This window comes from Dipodomys merriami, unplaced genomic scaffold, assembly GCF_024711535.1.
Source record: "Dipodomys merriami isolate MVZ:Mamm:240054 unplaced genomic scaffold, mDipMer1.0.p SCAF_10, whole genome shotgun sequence".
Classification (NCBI taxonomy): Eukaryota; Metazoa; Chordata; class Mammalia; order Rodentia; family Heteromyidae; genus Dipodomys; species Dipodomys merriami.
This window is the reverse complement of record NW_027202271.1, coordinates 35,554,780-35,574,976: the sequence shown is the minus strand read 5'-3', so window position 1 is coordinate 35,574,976 and position 20,197 is coordinate 35,554,780. Positions and strand designations below refer to the sequence as shown.

At 36.3% G+C, this 20,197-nt stretch overlaps 1 protein-coding gene across 9 annotated transcripts in view; it reads right to left on the bottom strand.

Moving 5' to 3' along the window:
• The window catches only part of Nav3 (neuron navigator 3), a 660,839-nt gene that overhangs the window by 136,214 nt on the left and 504,428 nt on the right, over positions 1–20,197 (bottom strand). For all 9 annotated transcript variants that reach the window (XM_069989107.1, XM_069989142.1, XM_069989115.1 and 6 more), the window contains 2 exons: positions 13,023–14,049; positions 2,165–2,280 (listed from right to left, as the gene is read on the bottom strand). In XM_069989107.1, the coding sequence (XP_069845208.1) occupies positions 2,165–2,280; positions 13,023–14,049 (1,143 nt within the window). The remainder of the gene's footprint in view (positions 1–2,164; positions 2,281–13,022; positions 14,050–20,197) is intronic.

The following is a 20,197-nucleotide window of genomic DNA, read 5'->3' as shown; positions in this document are numbered from 1 at the left end:
TTAACGTCAAGTTTTCTCTAAAACAACATGGCAAAGAAAAAGAATTACAAATTGTGTACTTAGATTTTTGAAAGATATTCTTTCACACAAAAATCTCCAAACTGGAAGGACACCAGTGGCTCATGTCTATAATCCTAGCTACTCAGGAGGCTAAGATCTGAGGATCACAGTTTGAAGCCAGCCTATGCAGGAAAATCTGTGAGACTCTTATATCCAATAAACTAGTCAGTCAAAGTCAGAAGTGGCACTGTGGCTCAAGTGGTAGACTGTTAGCCTTGTCCCTGCTCAGGGACAGAGCCCAGAACCTGAGTTCAAGCCCCAGGAACAACCCCCACCCCCCTAAAAAAATCTCCAAATTGAAAAACGTCATATCACTTATTTCTGATCTTTTGATATTTTCATGTAATTACACCTTTAATATCACTATCACTTAATGACTGACAATGTTTTTATATCTTTAATCAGCCATAGCTTGATAAAAATTTTAATGGCTTAACTTTCCACTTAACTTAGTGAATTTAGCAAACCTATATTGCCATGCAAACCAAGTTTGCTCCTTAACATACTAGAAAATCTTCATATCTTTGCAACTTGTGGATAATGATAAATAGGCAAATGTTTCATATTTTTAAAAAATTATAGAATGGGACTAACATAGCTAAATTTTTTAGGAATTAGGGGAAGGGTAGTTTCAGACATGACTTGTTCAGGTACTCAGATATTTCCTACAATGACCTTAGGTTCATTCTCCACTGCTTTTAGGTTGTTTTCATTTGTTTTACTTGGGGGCTAACGTAACTACAAGCAATGCCAGCTTTCTTAGATAGCTTTAGGTCAAGTGGAGGAAGAAAACATCTCTTTTAGAAGAGTCTGAGGAAAAGTTCTGAGATTGAATGTCATTTGCTATAATTGAGTTAGGTTGAACTAGGTGTCCCTTCCTGAAATTAGCACTGTTGTCAAGAGAGAGTCGCTTTGTTTTACTCTTCATGAGTCCTTTTTTCTTGGTCATTTGTAAAGAAAATAATCTCTAAAGAAAATAAAGAAACTGTTTGCTATGAAATGGTAGAAAACTACAAATTGTTCAGGTAAAATTATGCCAGATAGGTTTATTATGGAGTCAAAGGTAATTAAGGAATACCTAGGTGGTAGATCTCCAATCTCACTTGAACCTATTGCAAGACATTATGAATAATTTAAAAATTTTGGTAATATTCCCAGGGTTCCCCAATTCATACAGGTTTCCCAAACTCATAAAACCTGGATGTTACCCTTCCAAAAATAACTCCATCTGAGTTCTGTATCTTAAAGGCCAATTTACCTGAGTACTAAGACCAAAGTATCCCTAGTCAAAAACAGCCACAACTCATTAGCAATGTTACATATATATCAATATCATTGAGACTATGGGTTGCAGAAAATCAGTGAGCTACAAAAACTTCTAGAAACTTACAAAGAATATCCAGTTTTATAAAAGCCAACTAACAAAATAATGGAAGTAATACAGGATAATGATAAAATAATATGGGATGATTTCATAATATCCCTAATAAGTTTTTCAAGATGCACATTTGGAGCCACCATGGAGAATATTTTTAAAGCACAGAACTGAACTGAAAATGCAATACGGTTGAATTTGACATAAAAATAAAGTTCAAATATATTCACAAGATGGTTTTTTTTAGCCATAGAATGTTACCAAGGTCTTCACTGATTAAATTCAACCTGAGTGACAAAAAATAACTCATAGTATCAGCTTCTGGAAGTACTACTCTTGGCTTCAGTATCACAAGGAGATTATTCCAAAAAGAATAGACTAATTGGTCTGGGGATGTGGCTTGGTGATAAGAATGCCTGCCTAGCATGCATGAAGCCCTGGGGTTGACTCCTTAGGACCACATAAACAGAAAAAGCAGGAAGTGGGTACTGTGTGCTCAAGAACAAAAGAAGCTCAAGGACAGTGCCAGGCCCTGAGTTTAAACCCCAAGACTGGCCCAAACAACAACAGCAACAACAACCAGAATAGACAGATTATTTATAAAATGTGTAGGAGCATGAAATGTGCAGAATTGTTTTGCAAAACCATAGCACAAGTATGATCTGATAAAAAGAACGACAGGGAAATTCCAAAAATCATTAGGGTTGACCCAGCAATTCAGTCACTTACCAGATATCTCCTCCAGGCACTGCTTAGCAGTCTTACTATATGATGAATCCATCTTCGTAGGACTGGTACAGGAATGAGCAGATGGTAAAGAGGTCCCTTCATTTTCTGAATGTGCTCTGCAATTAACCAAGAAGAAAGAATGAATGACAACTGTGGTCACCAGTGAGTCATCGAAATAGAAATTCTCCAGCATGAGAAAAAATCCATTTATTACCAGTCTTCTATCAAGGTAAGTAAGCCTTCCTTTGCCAGAGATATTCTATCTGATTGATATATCCTTTTATATGCCACAAAAATAACTTCAAACCAATTGTCTACAAAACTTAATTCATAATTTTTTCTCAACAAACTTCAGAAAGCCTGTAGGATAATCCTTATGGAGTCTCCAAAGACTGATAGAGCATTTGATGGTTTGTTTCCCATGTACTAGAATCTTACATATTTCTTCTTTATCTTTTGTTTACACCAGTACCTGGGCTGATATAAACTAGGACCGCGAGTATTTTGATCATGCTATTACTCTAAAACTTGAACCACATTGCTATATGTGGCTATTTGTTAGTTAATAAAAGGTAAGAGTCTCTCAGTTTTGTCTGGTCAGGCTGACGTCAAATCAAGATTCTCAGCTCTCAGGCTCCCAAATAGCTAGGATCACAAGTATGATGCACCAGTACCTGGTCTGCCATTTATTCTTTGTACTGTGGTTATGTTTTCCAATGCACTTTATATAGCTTTATTCTTTGTACTGTGGTTATGTTTTCCAATGCACTTTATATAGCTCCTTACCTAAACAGAATATTCACACTTGACTATTTTCCTCTCCATATCATATAATGCAGTATTTGTCTTCAAGTCTCATTTCAAATGTCTGTCTATAATACTTGGAAATTTCATTGATCAGGTGAAATTCCCACTTGGAAGCAAAAAGTGTGTACTAGATCTACTTTTTTTTTTTGGGGGGGGGTCCGGTCGTGGGGACTGAACTCTGGACCTGGGCACTGTCCCTCAGCTCTTCAGCTCAAGGCTAGCGCTCTTCCACTTGAGCCACAGCGCCACTTCCGGCTTTTTTCTTTTTGCTTATGTGGTGCTGGGGAATCGAACCCAGGGCCTCAGGCATGCAAGGCAAGCGCTCTACCACTGAGCCACCTTCCCAGCCCCTAGATCTACTTTTGAATAATTCATACACTTGTAATATCAAGATACTGTAGTTATATGATCAATGCTGTCTCTCAACTTACCCACTCTTCTCCATGTTTAAAAGTTCTTCATTGTACACATCCAATGTATAGTCTTAAGCCTAACGTATCAGTTTTACTCAAGAAATGTTTGCTAAATAAGTCAATAAATTATATGTTTAGTGACATAAGACAGTATCATTGTCAGAGAAAACACATGGATGAAAGTGTGTATAATGGTGCATATATTAGGTTTGAGTGTAAAACATGGGTCTTCCACTAGCTGTCGACTTGAGTGATATTGTCCAGTTACCTGGTATATCTGAACTTCAGTTTATTCTTCTAAATAGTCATGATCTCAACTGTTATTATTACTAAAGTTCCAAAGAGGTAATCTCTCAGGGTATATGGACTTCTGTTGAACATTAAAACGGGGAGCATACCTGATTTCCATTTTCCCCTTTCTTTTTCTTTTCCTCTTTGTCCCTTGGTTCTCAACTATTACTGTCTCCTACATTTTTCTCAAGTACACTGTGGTATATTCTTCTACTTGGACTCATTTCTTATGACCCATTATACCTTCCTTATAAGTTTCTCAGCCTTTTCATTCAGAATAAAGAGAAAAAAGTCCTCCGAAGTTTTCTAAAGGTTTTATTAGAATACAAAGTATAAAGTGAGATTAGGTCCCCAAGATTGACTATCAGCCTGCCAAATATGTCCCAAAGGCAGTGTGCTATGGTGAGCTGGATTCATCTCTCAGAAGCTATATCACATTAAGTTGTTCACTGAGATGACTGTCTATTGCCTGATGAGAATTAGTCCTTATTAGACCAAGAGCAGAGCTGTCACAAGAACCAGAATGTTACAACTTTGGTGGGGGGAGGGGATGGGGAGAAGGATTGGGGGGAGGAGGTAGGAGGTTTGGGGGAACGGGGGGGGGGGAGATGGGAAGCGATGGGAAGGGGAAACAAAGGAGGAGGCTACAATGCTTGATAAGAAATGTACTCATTATCTTGCCCATGTAATTGTAACCCCTCTGTACAGTATTTTCACAATAAAAAAAAACACCAGAATGTGTGTGGTCATATAGATTATGTATAGAGATTCACAATATCTTGTGTAAAATTGATCTAGAACAGAATATTCAGAATATGCTTTGGGTGTAGTGATTTTGCTCTATTCAGACTATGTCTTTAAAGTATTTCTCAGGAACTGACTTGTAGTTCTCTTCTTTACCATGTAAGATTTATTATTCAGTTCCCTTGGCTTAAATCACCATTCCAACTTGCCTGAAATACACTTTCAGAAATATGAATAACTTTCACATAGCTCAGTCTTGACTTGAAAACCTTTATTTTCTTAATGTGACAGTGTATGGCTCTGGTTGATTCATTCTTCAATATCTTTTACTTTAAGTCACAAGATAATCTGATTTATGTTCAGGTTTGTTGACATGTTTTTCAAGGTATTCCTTGTGTGAGTTATTTACACTAGCAAGATACAGAAGCAAACTGATCACTAGAAAAGACAGAAAAGTTACATTTCAATTCATTCTGAAAACAAGCTGGGTATCAGGCCTTGGTTTATATCCATTTAATATTGTGAATAGAAATCTCTGTATATGTTGTAAGCTATCTATTTCTCTTCTATTTCCAAATCTCAGTTTGAGAAAGTGGAATTAGATTTTAATGCCAGTGGGAGAAACAGTCAATTCTAAGTGGTAAAAATTTAATATCAAGAGTGATATCTCTGGATAATCACAAAATATCCTCTTTTTTTGCTTACTTCATACCAATTAAATAAAACATATGAGCTGACTTAGCAAACAAATGATAGATACTTCAGTATTAAAAACATATTTTGACAGAGTAAATATTGAAGTATAATTACATCTCCCATATAAATGGATATTTCCATTCTACTGACTTGAAAAAGCAAACAGGAATACCATGATGTTCCATTAAAATTTTAAAAAGCCATGGTCCTGTGCAGACTATCTCAACAAGATTAACTTAAATATTTATTGAAACTAGACACACACACACACACACACACACACACACACACACACACACACACACACACACACACACAGCATTTTAAGTACATGGTTTAAATGTTGGAAGTTTTACTATGCAAGGCCCATAGCTCTATAGAATGTTACTAAGTTGTAGGAGTTAAAGGTCTAGATTTCACCTATGATTGGCCTAAATACCATTATTCACTTTTTTACACTTTCTAGATGCCAAGTGTTCTGTCATATGACCTATGGCATATCCTTCAAGCTTCATTACAACCTTAAGGAAAAGGTACCTCAGATAAAAGAAATTGAGGCTGCTAGAGTCAAATGACTATCCTTAGCTAACAATGTGACAGATTACTAACTCATGCTTGAATAGGTTGCCTGTAAATGTTGGTCTACTAATTGTGACTCTATAGTCTTACTCTATTCACATGACTCTGGACTCTGAGTGGCTTAGTATATTTAAGGACTTTTAAGACAACAGACATCTTAGTTAGTTGGTCAATAGCAGACAGGATTAAATATGTCAACATCCACTCTAAATTCAGACTTTACTTACTGGCCATTTAAATGAACTTGGTAATAAATCTTAGATCCTAGAAAACTTCAAAATTCCAATTTCATCAATATGGATATTTATGTAGTGATTCATTCTTAAGATATAAATAAATAATGGCATAAATGTGTGCATACATACTACATAGGTAACCTTAATTTTTAAACAGATTGGGTTGGGAGAAGCCTAGAAAGTGAGTAAACAGACATTTCTCTGTGTGTAGGTGTTTTCAGACACCATTAGATAACCATAATTTACTGATAGATACAAAATACAAATAAATTATTGGAAGGGATAGAATTGTGGGAGGTGGAACTTTGTTGGAGAAAGTTGGTCGCTGGGGGCTTGCCTTTGGACCTTTGGACACACACACACACACACACACACACACACACACACACACACACACACACACACACACACACACACACACACACACACACACACACACACACACACACACACACACACACACACACACACACACACACACACACACACACACACTGATTGATCCCTTTGTGCCTCTTTCTCTCTGCTTCCTGGCTGTTCTTCCACTATGACATTGTGTCTCATGTCAGTTCCAGAAACAATGGAGTAAGCTGACTACAGACTGTAACTTCTGGAACCAGGAGGCAAAATAAATGTTCATTCCTTTAAGCTGTTTTTATCTGCTATCTTGTCACAACTGGATGAAATGCACTAATGAAAATGACTTCTATTGGTACAGTGAATGTGATACCAGGGAAGTATATAATATAATCTACTCATAAGGAAGTACTGGACAAACTCAAATTAAGAAATATGCAATGTTTCAATATAACAGTGTCATGGAAGTCAGGCAAAGGCTGAAAGAATGTTCCAGACTGAGGGCGATTAGGAAACTATAAGAACTAAGTTATTACTGTTGGTATTTTGGCAACAATTAGTAAAACTTGAACACGGTTCCTAGATTCTGTGTGCCATGAAGATAGTAGTTGTTGCAGTAGTGTTATAAATTTGGCACAAATTTACAATTTATTCAAAAAATCTGAAAGGAAATTTCAAATCCAAGTAACAACAAGTGGTTTATAAATATCTCTGCAGAGAGAAGGCCAAGCCAACAGCAGTATTCTACATACTAGTACTTTGTCTAAAATATTGCTGTGTGAGAGAATTTAATTTACTCCCTAGTGCATAGAGATGTATCAAACCTAGCAGAAGCAAGCTTGCAAGGCAAGCATTCAATAAGTTTAGTTTGTGCTGATGACCAATTATATCTGGTTCACATAAAACCACAATTGCAGTATAATCTATAATAGTAGCTGCAGGGCTTACAAAGCTGTGTTTAGATGATGGTTATAGGCTGGACATCTCAATCTTTGTAAACTTACAGCTTCTCCTAATCAATCTACTGGTTCAACAAATAAGCCAAACTTCAAACCTCATGCGTAAGCATTTCAAAACTCTCTTTGTCTTTGCATTCTTTGTCTTTCAGACAAATCGAAAGTCAGTTTTCCATGTCACACCCTTGGCCAATCTGTAATCTCAAAAAACAAAAACAAACAAACAAACAAAACAACCTTCTTATAACCAAAATTTGTTCTGAAAATTCTTGATGCTTTTCAGTAAGCTACATCCTCTTATATCCCAAGAAGGAAGAACCTCTCAATTTGTCATTGTTTGACCTAATTTTACAAATCAAATGTGTACATAGGGATTCACGTTATACTTAATTAATGGGCTTAGAAAAATAATGGTTTTCTCTTCATTAAGAGCATCTTGCCTTCCCTAGGGTTCAATATTTTTCTCTCTTGAGAATTGCTGATATCTTTATTCACTCTCTTTGCCTCTAGGTCTTTGCTTTATATTTACCACAATGACATATTGTAAGAAAAAAAAAGAAAAGAATGTAGATCTTGAAAACTGAGTTGTGAATCTAGTTGCCAATTATTTTAAATTTCTGTGGAGGATGACATTCTTAAAAAGACAGGTTTATTAAGAAACATATGTGTCTTTTGTCCCCTTAGCTAAACAATTATCTTACTATATTCATGGGAATGTAAACATGGGAACCATGCAAATAATGAATGCCGAAATAATTGCAAAGAGAAATGACATTTGAGAGGCGGAAAGGCATTCTGTAAAGTCTATAGAAGATGAAAGTAATAGTTCTTAAATTCCAGAAAGGTAAAATAATAAAATATGAAGAAAGAGAAGGAAAAAAGGAACAATAAAATTTCCTTTAAAGGAAATCCTTATCTTTCCTTCTAATAATTGGGATCTCCAGTTCAAGTATTTCAAAAAAAACTACCTGAGAATTGATCAATTGTTCCTCATTTTAGACAATTAATCTGGCTCATCTCTCCTATCACAATCTAATTTACATTTTGAAGTAATTCACAGTGATTTTTCCTTATATTTCCTACATTTATGCTCAAATGCATACATACACACACACTTACATGCATACATACACACACACATGCTTGCACACTCACACACACATACACATATCCCAAGCTATTGATGACCATTTTATATGTGTTGTATTGACCTTGTTCATATGGTCCCTTTATTATTATATTTTCCTTTTAGCCTCTCTTTCTCCTTATGCCCAAATCCTGCTTTTCTTTCTGTGATTCTCTGAAGGTTCACTTTCCCTGATCTTAACAGCTTAAACCAATTCTCTACTTCTTTTGCAGTCTTATTATACCAAGTCTATTCCATATCCAAGAAGTTTCAACACATTTTGCTGCACCTTAGATACCTGCCTCGTCACTACATTGGAAAATGGAAGGGAGGACAAATACATCCCAGGTGAGGGCCATTCTCCTCCATCCTTGACACTTCTTCCATGTAGCCAACGAAAGAAGATAACTGACCCTCTCCATAATAGACTTCAGATTTTTTTTTCTATTATAGTGTACATTTTTGCCTGTGTTCCCACTTTCTACCCAAAGTAACTATGTACCTTTCACTGTGTCACTGGTGTCTACTAATAAGTAGAATCTGTTGTCAAATAAGAAATATAAAATCGGTGTTCTCAGTGTAGTGGGAGATGGAAGCAAAATACCAGCTAATTTATAAAAAGGAAAATAGCAGATATGTCCTAAGAAGCTGAGATAATAGTGGCAGGGGAATGGTTGACACAGGATATAGCCTATGAAGAGAGATTTAAAGACAAGATAGGGGCTCACTGTTCAAGTAAGAAAGTCATCTCAGCAGAGCAAACATCTATAAAGTCTCTATAGCCAGTTGAGGTGGTATGAACAACAAAAAAGATGTAATAAGGGATAGAAGAGTATGAACGTGGTTGAGGATTATATCACATAGGGCTCAGATTACCTAAATCGTGGTAAGTTTTGAATTTTTTGAATATAAGGGAAATCATGAATTGAAATAAGAGAGATGCTTTTCAACTTGTCATGGGCTAAATCTTAATAAACCCATTATAAATTGAAAATATCACATCTAAAATGCACTGAATATACCAAACATGAGGAATATCACAACTTTCTGCCACTTCCCAGTATAAATCAAATCCTACTGCATCAGAAAAAGACCAAAGTACAGTTTCTACTGAATGCTATCATTTGCACATAATCACAAAGTCAACAAATTGGCCAGACACTGGTGGCTCAAGCCTGTAATCCTAGCTACTCAGGAGGCTGAGATCTGAGGAGCAAGTTTCAAAGCAACTCAGGCAGAAAAGTCCAGGAGACTCTAATCTCCAACTAAACAGCAGAAAAAAAACTGGAAGTGAGGCTGTAAATTAAGTGGCAGAGTCCAGCCTGGAGCACACCCAGGTCCTGAGCTCAAGCTCCAAGATCAAAACAAAACAAACAACAACAAAAGCAACAACCCTGCAAGTCAGGTGCAGTTGTTCATATTTACAATCCTAGAAGGTAGAGTGAGCGAGGATTGTGGCTCAAGGCCAACCAAGGGAAAAAGTTAGTGAGACTGCATCTGAACAATAAAGCTAACATAGTGCAATAGCTGTCATGTAGCTACATGTGAGATGTAGATTTGAGGAGCATAATCTGAAGGTGGTTTTGTCAAAAATGTGAGACCCTATCTGAAAAAGTAATTGAAACAAAATGGGCTGGAGATGAGGCTCCAGTGATAAGAGTACTTAACTAGCAAGTTTGAGGCCATGAGTTGAAATCCCAATATTGCTCCTGTATTGTATGTCTAAGTACCATAAATCAGGGATCACAATGTATATGACCTACAGTTTCAGGAGACTAGAGTGCTTGCTATGTGAGAGATTTTATTACAAAGGGCTCTGGTGATACACTGGAAACTGGAAAACAAGGTATGAATTGGTGGAGTAGAAATAAAAAGAAATGCAAAAATAAGTGGTGAAGAAACAGTTTGTTGTACTAGGTAAAAATTGAATGAATGAGAAAGAGAAGACAATAATACAATTTATTCACTAAATTTCTTTTGTCTACCAATCACATGGTCACAGATACTAACATCAGGATTAGCATTTATAGTGCATTCCATTATTAACGTGTTAATTTTTCCATCTTGTCTGAGCTATAAACCTATAGGATTTCAAATCTGATAAGAACTCAGCTATCTCCTTCTACCTGATAAATTCCAACTCAATCCTCACCTGTTATTTCAAAATTTCTGTGAGGCATTAATTAGTTGAATTCTTGTGCAGAATTTTTTTAAAAATCCCTTTCTTCCACATTAATTCTGTGTGTTGTGTTTACTTTTCTGTATTTGATTATGTTCTCATATCCCCAACAGACTGATCTGCCCAGGGACACAGAATGCTTTTAACCTCTGCACGCTTAATGTATTATTTTCAGAATTAAAGATAGATACATTAATGGGAAAGTAGTTGGTGATTGCCTTTTGTCTAAACAATGGCAAGAGACCATTTTACCACTTATTAAATCTATCTGGAGAACATTTTTAAACTTTAAAAATATAGCCTTTTCCAATTTCAAATCGTTATGGAGAACTTCTTATATTAAAGTTAATATCCTTTCTCAAATACTCCACCTTTTGATATCAGTTCTTATTAAGTGGGTAAAGGTTATAAAACTTCAAAATAATTTAATCATTTTTATAGAGATAATTAAGTCACAAAAACTGTATGTAAAATGACTTGTACTCAGTCAGAAACAGATTATATGAAGTCCATTAACTGCCTGCAGGAAGAAAGAGTATTATGAAGCATATATAAAATCCCAGAAGAAATAGTTACTGACCTAGAATGACCCACATTTGTCTAAGAAAAAGAATAAAAATCACCACCAGCCCTTAATTTTCCTATTATGTACAGACTATTTATTTTTAAATACCATATATATGCATGCCTACACATACAAAATATGTGTTAATATTTTAAATTTCCAGTAATTATTAACAATGAACAATTTTCTATTATAAATGAGTTTGGGGCTTTTTTTTAATGGGATTGTCTTAGCCCTCACTGGCTTCTATATCCAGTAACTATTGCCTCCACCTCCCAAGTGCTAGGAACATCAAATCTGGGTTTTCATCTCTGGAAAATGGAGATAATATCACTGTCTTATGAGTTTATGGTCATATTTAAATGAGAAAAATCCCTGCATATCTCACATAAATATTTATTATGTAAGCACTCAATAAATAAAAATCCCACTACAAAAATCAGATCTCGTGGTGGGGAAAGGGGTGGTAGGGGAAAAACAAAGGAGGAGGCAACAAGGCTCCATAGGAAATGTACTCATTACCTTACTCATGTAACTTTAAGCCCTCTGTACTGTATTTTTACAATAAAAATAAACCAAAAAAATGTTAACACAAATGAAAAAAAAATCAGATCTCAGTTGCTTGAGTAGTTAGGATTATAGATGTGACCCACTGGCGCCTGGCTTAATATAACAAAATTTTAAATGATGTAGTCAATATTCTTCCCTAGATCAGATCTACACTAACCAGCCAGTAAATTAAATCAGCCTCAAAGGAGACAGATCTCTAATTGATTAAAGCATACCATAGACTATAACTATATAGTAGAATACATAATTTTGTTTATGGAATAGGTATATATATATATATATATTAATGCTCACAAAACAAAAATATAGTAATATAAATACATGAAATATAAAACAAAGAGACATATATATGCTAATTATGCAAATAACTTATTTGTCTACTTAAAGTTCTATTCAGTGAATTATTTCTACTTGACAGCTGAAGAAAATGACACTACAAGATGTCATATAATTTGACAGACACATCATGCAACTAGTAAGTAGCACATCTTGGATTAAATCAACATCTGTGTACCTCAGAGTTGTATTTTTTTTCTTTGCCAATTCTAGGTCTTGAAATCAAGGGTGTGGGAGCTGTTCCTGAACCTCTTTGTGCTCTACCACTTGAGCCACAGCTACACTTCTAGCCTTTTTTTGAGTAGTTTATTGAAGATAAGAATCTCACCAACTTTCCTGCCCAGAAATGAGCCACTGGCACCCAGCAGAGTTACTTCTTTACTTATGATGATGTATATTCCTCCCAGGAATGAAAACAAACAATGTGCCATGACATTGAGAATTATTTTAAAGTCTGCTACTGTTAATAGTAGCCATTGGTACTACAATAGTATTAAACTTGGGAGAAATGTATGACACCCTGATTCTTTCTTTCAACAACTAAGTTAATTTCTAAAGGCATCAATATCTAAGATAGATACATACATACATACATACATACATACATACATACATACATACATACATACATACATACGCAGATAGATACATAGATACACAGATACACAGATACACAGAAAGGTGAAAGCTAGGAATAGGTAGATCTGTTTGTCTGTCTAGAGATGTGGGGAGGGAAAACAGGGAAGAAGGTAAAAGAAGAGAAGAGGGAGGAGGAGGAGGAAAAGGGGAAAGATAAGGAAGAGGGGAGAAAGGGTGAGAAAATAGGACTTGGTTAGTTTGGAAGGTGTTCTGGACTAAGATACCCTATTAAATTCTAGGGCTCTCATTTAAGAATGAAATATTGCAAGATGACCATCTCACAAGCTATTCCAATAATATTCTTGACTTGCCACCAGTTGATCATGCCCCCTGGGATGCCTGGACATACAGAGGACTACCTTACCTGTAAATGAATGGAGCCACCGTGGCAGTATTCGGGTGACTGTGTTGCTGCTGCTGAGGGAGTTGGACAGCACCATTTCCTGTGCTCTGCCCACTGCTTTGTGCTGATTGGCCCATACAGGAACTGGAGGGAGAAGCGTGGCCAGCTTCCCTTCCCTCCAAGGGAACAGGGAAACTGGATGTGCTTGCTCTCTCTGAGGTTATGGGTTTGGGTAAGGACTGGGAAGGGCTTCCCTTGGTAGTCCTGAATTTTTCTGACTCTTTGCTTGCTGTGCTGCCTGGTGAAATGGTTTGCTTTGCTGTTGGCACCTTTGAGCCAGGTTTTGGAATCCCACTGGAAGATGGAATTAGGCTTTCCTTCTTGGCTGCTGGTGTCTTACTGCCCTTTGGGATCAAGCTTGCAATCTTAGAGGTCTTTTTTGGAGCTGTCTCGGTCAACTGATCCTTTTCTTCCTTGACTGGCTTTTCAGTGCACACCTTACTTTTGTCTCTGTTCTTTTCCTCTTTTTCTTTTGGCTGTAGCAAAGACTTTTTATTGCTGAGATTTTTGCTTCCAGCCTTCGGAGGGGTCAATTTAGGTGACACTTTGGGACTGCTATTTGTGGAGCCACCACTAGTCAGAGCAGGGTTAAAACTTTCTATCTCACCAGATTCAGAAAAGACATCATCATCTTTCCCACCATCACCGAGTCCTGAACTGGAAGACTGCGGGGGACGTAATGCAGTCCGGGCATTGACCAACTTGAATTTTTCAAGCATGGATTTCTGTCCTGTGGGAGCAGTTTTGACTCCTTCTGAGACAGGTGGCTTCAATCTGTCTGAAGATGGTGTGGGGGAGGTGGCTGGGCTTGACTGCTTCACAGTCAACATGGTAGACGTGGCACTGTGCTTGACATTCATGGACTTGCTGCGCCATGGTTTGCTGGCACTCGGAGAAGGGATAGCAGAGGCAGGAGGCTGCCCAGTCATGCTGGGAGGCGGTACATTACCATTTATACCTGAAGGTGGCTGAGGTCCTTTGGAGGATTCTGAACATGGTTAAGGGAGAAATAAAGAAAAGCCAATTAGTCTTGATCATTTGTGTCACAACATTAAGCTCGTCACTACAGATACATAGAATTGTCTCTCCTCTTAACTGAAGAGAGAACAGTGTGGCATTTATGACTCCTATTAGGTGATTTTCCCATCTGTCAAAACATGCAGAGTATTCGAAAGGTATTGATTTTGGAGAAGAAAAAGAAAGTGTGCTTTTTTCCACTCTGAAATTACTTTTTAAATTGCTTTGCTAATCACTGATAGCATCAGGTAAATAAAACAGAACCCAGTCCCTGTGTAATTCTTTGTATTTTTCCAGCTAACATTACAGCCCCTAGATTAAGTAGATATTCTTCATTGCCTTGTCAGAATCTGTTAGGGAATTAATATGGAGAAGTTCCTTTAACATACGATCTGATTAAAAATGCTAATGAATCATGATTTATCTTTTTTTTGTTAGTTATTTCTTTATATAAGGTATTTGTTGAAGTTTATGCTGCTGTAGGGCAAATAATCTAGTTGATCCATCTCTATCTTTATTTTTATAATAATCCTATAAGTCATGTATTAATATGATTTCCATTTTATAGATACAGCAATAAAGGCAAAGAGACTAAAGCAGTTGTTCAAAGTCACACAGCCTAGATTTGACCTGACTTCATAGACTGTGCTCTTGACCAGTAAATCTGCAACTTTTGGCAATAATCTTTAATAATCTTTAAGGGAAAAAGGAATAATTAAATTAGAAAATCTGATACTGTTAAACCTAATAGATGATGAAAAATAGAAATAAAACTTTTCATAGTTAAATGATCAAGAGAGGTACTGTGAGGAATGTTCTTTTCTCAATGTTCCAGAATTTGGCCTCATTACAGTTTATTATACAGTCATAATGTGAAACCATAATGCTTGCATTTTAAATGCTTTTTTCAAAAAGTCAAAAGTCATGCCACACAGTATGTAATCAAGCCATGTTGTCAAGATAATATTCACTTGAAAATAAAAATATAGAAAATCATAGTTGTCAAGTTAATGCCACCTCAATTACAGAGATTCCAATGGAGAGAGTTTTTCCTCCAAATATGTATTACACACAGTCTAGGACAATAGTCTTTCTAGGAATAATAATAATCAAAGCCATATAGTTCCTATATGGCTCTACTCTAAGTTCATTATCTTTGAGTATTTACTGAGTGCCTACTCTATTCAACATACTCCAAGATACATTATAGACTTGTTGACAAAATAAAAGAGCTATAAAAGATAAATGCTAAGTATAATGGATGATAAATGACTAGGACACTAGAAGGAAAATGCTGGAGAAGATCCTAGATGGACAAGACCATAGAAGTCACACAATTAGATCATGATAGACAATATAAGGGTGATGATGTGTAGGCTTTCAAATCAAATGGAACCTTTATAAACTTTTCTCAAAAATTATGTCAGAAATATATAGGGGTATATATCAAGCATTAATTTGGGAAGAAACACAGTCCCTCCAAATCAAAGCCTAAGATTAATTATTTCATTGAGTCGTCATTTTATTTTCTTACATTGATATCAAAAGTTATTTGTAAGCTGGGTGCCTGCAATCTTAGCTACTCAGGAAGCTAACCTCTGAGGATTGCAGTTTGAAGCCAGACAGGACAGGAATGTCTGTGAGAATCTTATCTCCAATTAATCACCAAAAAGCTGGAAGTGGAGATGTGGCTCAAGTAATAGAGCACTAGCCTTGAGCATAAATGCTGTGGAATAACACCCAGGCCCTGACTTCAAACCACGAGACCAGCAACAACAACAGAAAAAGTTGTTTGTAAGCTAGGCACCCATGGCTCCCACCTATAATCCTGGCTACTCAAGAGGCTGAGACCAGGAAGTAAAGGCCTTGAGATTCTTTTTTTTTTTTTTTTTAAATTGTGAAAATACTGTACAGAGGGGTTACAATTACGTGGGCAAGATAATAAGTACATTTCTTATCAAGCATTGTTGCCTCCTCCTTTATTTCCCCTTCCCATCCCTTCCCATCTCCCACCCTCCTCTCTTCACCTCTCCCCCACCCCGCCTCTGCTCCCACCAAAGTTGTAAAGTTCATTTTCGACATAACGACTTGTACATCTCATTGTTGCAATGGGTCCACCTGTATCCTTACTTAAAGTATTTGTTATTGACCTTCCCCTCCACAAATTATACCGACATCAAATACAGTGAAAGCAGGGGTTATACCGTGGGGGAGGGACATAACAAGCAACAAAGAAATCATCTTATTAATATGTTAGAAACAATCGCATGAAAGAAAAAACATTTATTTCCAATTAACAAACCAAAAGCTGAAAGTGTAGACATGGCTCGAGTAGTAGTAAATTACAGCATTAACCCTGAGTGTAAAAGCTCAGGAAGAGTGTCCAGGCCCTGAGTCAACCTCAAATACTGATGCATGTGCAGGTCCAACACAAAGGCATGCACGGAACACACACACACACACACACACACACACACACACACACACACACAACACATATACACACAAAGTTATTTGTGATATTTCTAGCCCTATCAGGAAAGTCATGTTAATATTACAAATACAATTATATAAACTAACATTCTATTGCAAGTTGTTAAATGTCATTATTTCCCAACCAAATGAGTTGGGAAGTGCTCACATTTCTAATTCACACTGATAGCAACCAAAGCTTAGTAAGCCTAAACGACTCATCCCAGTGGTGCACAACAAATGTGAATTATGAAGAGCTATTTTTTGATTCCACACTGTGTGATTGTATGATTACCACAGGTTATTTGACATTTTAAGTGGCTAGAAGTGGTTCTCCAAGGAGCATACATGTAATTTAGGGATCTTATTGAATGTACACTGTGATTATGTCAGTCTGAATGGGCTGGGAGATTCTCCATTCCTAACAAGCTGCCTGGAGATGTGAGTGATAAGGGTCACAGACCATGTTTTGGTTAAACTAATTCCTAGGTCATGAAAATTGTTTCTCTTAATGGTATCCACATTGTCTAAATCCATTAAGTGTCCTATAATGAAGAATATGAATATTTTTCACTCTTTAAACTTTCAGAACCTTGGTCAGCTCTGAGTTCATCTTGATGGTTACAGCTTCATGGAAATAAAGGGAAAAAATCACCAATAACAAAGCAAGATCTTCAGATTTTTCTAGTGTTGTGTTTGCTTTTCACTTTATTTGAACCACCAATTTACTGTGAATCTACTGTGTATTTACATCTATAGTAGTGAAGTCCAAAAACTTCTATCCTTGAGTGGCTGGAAGGTTTTAGTAGGAATGAGAGAAAAGGGTAGGAAAGTATCAGTCAAGATGCTTTGTAAGTAGCCCATAGACAAAGAAAGTAAAAGGTTGTGTTCTTCCTCTAGAAGAGAAACCAAGCTGAGGGCACTGACTAGATAGACTGCTATAAAAGTTCAAGTACAGCAAAGGAATTTGAACACGCTTCTAAATGAGACAAGAGGGACTCAAGATTATGGCACTCTCATCCAACACACAGTAATGGTCATAGGAACAGCTGCAGAATTATTCTCAGTGGAGCACACACAGTATAAGACTCTTCTCCATTCATGACTCAAAATCCATCCCCAGCCTATCTCTGCACAGCAGCAATGAGGTGTTTCAGGTTTCATTAATAGGGTAAATCACAGGTCATTGAACATCAGGAAGACACTGGAATGGTAAGAGTCTCCCAGGACTCCTCAGGACTAAGGGTGCAGAACAACACAGCTGAAATGGAAGCATCTGTGGCTTCTCCAGGGTAGCTGCAGTACAAATCCCAGGCTCTTCCTCTTACATACTAAATAATCACTACCTTGCACCCAATGACATATTTCTGAACACTGATAACTCCTGCTATGGAGAAAAGATACTTAATTCACAAACATAGTAGCATTCCTGCAATGGAGTTGTGTTTTGCATTTTCCTGGTCTTTCTCTGCTTGCCACCCTGCCTGTTCTCCCTGAACTCCAAAAAGCCATTTTCTTTCCTCCTGGTTCCATCTCCACATCCATCATCAACAACTTCACCATCACCAAATATCAGCACTCATCAATTACGTGCTTTGTAAGCTGAATGTCCTACTGAATACAAGAAAGCTTTGGTATCTAGGATCTCTAAGGAAGGAAGGAAACATTTGAGCAATATGAGATGGCAATCAGTATGGTAGGTGATTAATGTATCAAATAGCAGTTTGGCTCACAATACCCAAAACTTTGGGAAAAAGTAGAAAAAGTAGCATTCTAATGCAAATGTGTCTTATTGCTATCTTTCCCTTAACACATAGTCTTGCAAGAATGATTATTGTGTGAAATGTCTATTTTATGATGACGTAATGGTATTGCAAGGATTTTGTTCAGGTTTCTACCACATCATTTGCAAAGTAAGAGTGCCACTCTGTGGAGGGCTGGGGAATTTAGGTATGTTTCCATTCACCAGCCAGTCATTTTCTTTCAAGTATGCAATTTGCATTCAGGTAAGCATAATGCATGAACACTTCAATATGCATGTATGTATATGTAAAGAAATAGCATATATGACCAAGACTAGTTACCTTTCATAAACTGATATATTCCTAGTTGTGTTAACTTGTGAAAACTTTTTAAATCCGTGAAATTACAATATTGACATCACATTTTAGGCTTGTATAAGTACTAAGTAATAAGGAAAAGAGTTGTAGAAAGATGAATAATCAATTCATCAGTAAAGTCATATAAGTACGATTCATTTGCATTACTTTGAAAAGCAGATGAAACAGTTCAGTTCCTTTTGGTAAATTCAGAATAATTAAGAAAAAACAGAAAAGTGCTTAAGAGCTAAATCTCTGTGTTTTAGCAGATAATGAGTGGCTGAAATTCCATGACTAATGCTAAATTCACATGAACTCTAATAGTTTCAAACTATTGAGCTAAAATGTTTGTAAATCTTTGGAGTCAGTCCTACTAATTTTATGCTGAGTGTATATTAAAGTAAAAGCTTCCACAGCAAGAAATGCTTGATTCAAATCCAGGGAGAAAGAAGGAACTCTCCTCTTCAACAAATGTTCAAGTTCCACATAAGAATCATTTGGAAGAAAGAGTGCAAATATGGCAGCATTCTCTCTGGTGCTGTGGCATGTCTCCTAGCAACAGGAAATACATCTCTCCTCTAAGGAATTCAGTCTAGTGACATATGTTTGTAGGTCATAATCCAGAAATTTGATTTCCAATAAAACTAGGAAATTTACATTCCTAATCATTTTAAACCTCTTTGGCAATTTCCATATTTATCGAAGGTTTGGTAATACAAGAATGATCTCTTAAGCTCATTTCAAGCATGCAAACTATATGCCCAAATGAATCTGGTATGAGTTTGGGATTTAACCTTTCTTTGAAGCGTGTCTCTAACTAGAGTACTCTTACAGAACACATGGGCAAATGGATAAATGGTGGTGTCAGAATGCATCATTCATTGTCAATTTCTAAACGGCAGGTATCAGAAGAGGGAAGTAAAGTACTCTTAAAGAAAAGCTTTACAAAAGATGCTATCTTCATTTTACCATTTGTTCTGTGAGAAATTCATTTCTACAATTCATTCAGACATGCCTCTAAGATGACATTTCATGCTATTGGGATATTTCTATTTCAGCCTTCTCTGCAAGTAATGATTTATGACAATGTTCACTGATATTTTAATTCATTTGGTGAGATGATAAAATGAGCACACATTTTTTCAGAATTGCCTTATTACTGAAATGACATTGGATGAATCTTTGGAAGATCAGTTTAGGATTCACTACTGAATTTTTTTCATCAGATGTCACATCATTTGCAAATAAACTATTGCTTTTTTATTTTTTTTTACAAATTATACAAATGAAAACTACAACACTTTGAACAGTTTGTTTCTCTTCAATGGGGAAATGAAATAGTTTCAAGTGGGAATTACCCTTTACTATCTATTATACATTTTATACACTCCAGAACTGACTCATATAGTTTATCATGTAGGACTTGGAAATGAAAGCAAATAGTATATTTCTACTTAGAAGCATCCAGAAAGCATCTTATAGATAATTTTTCATTTGAAAAGGTTAAATCAAGCATCTTAATTTGAAATGCACAGGAAACTGTAAATG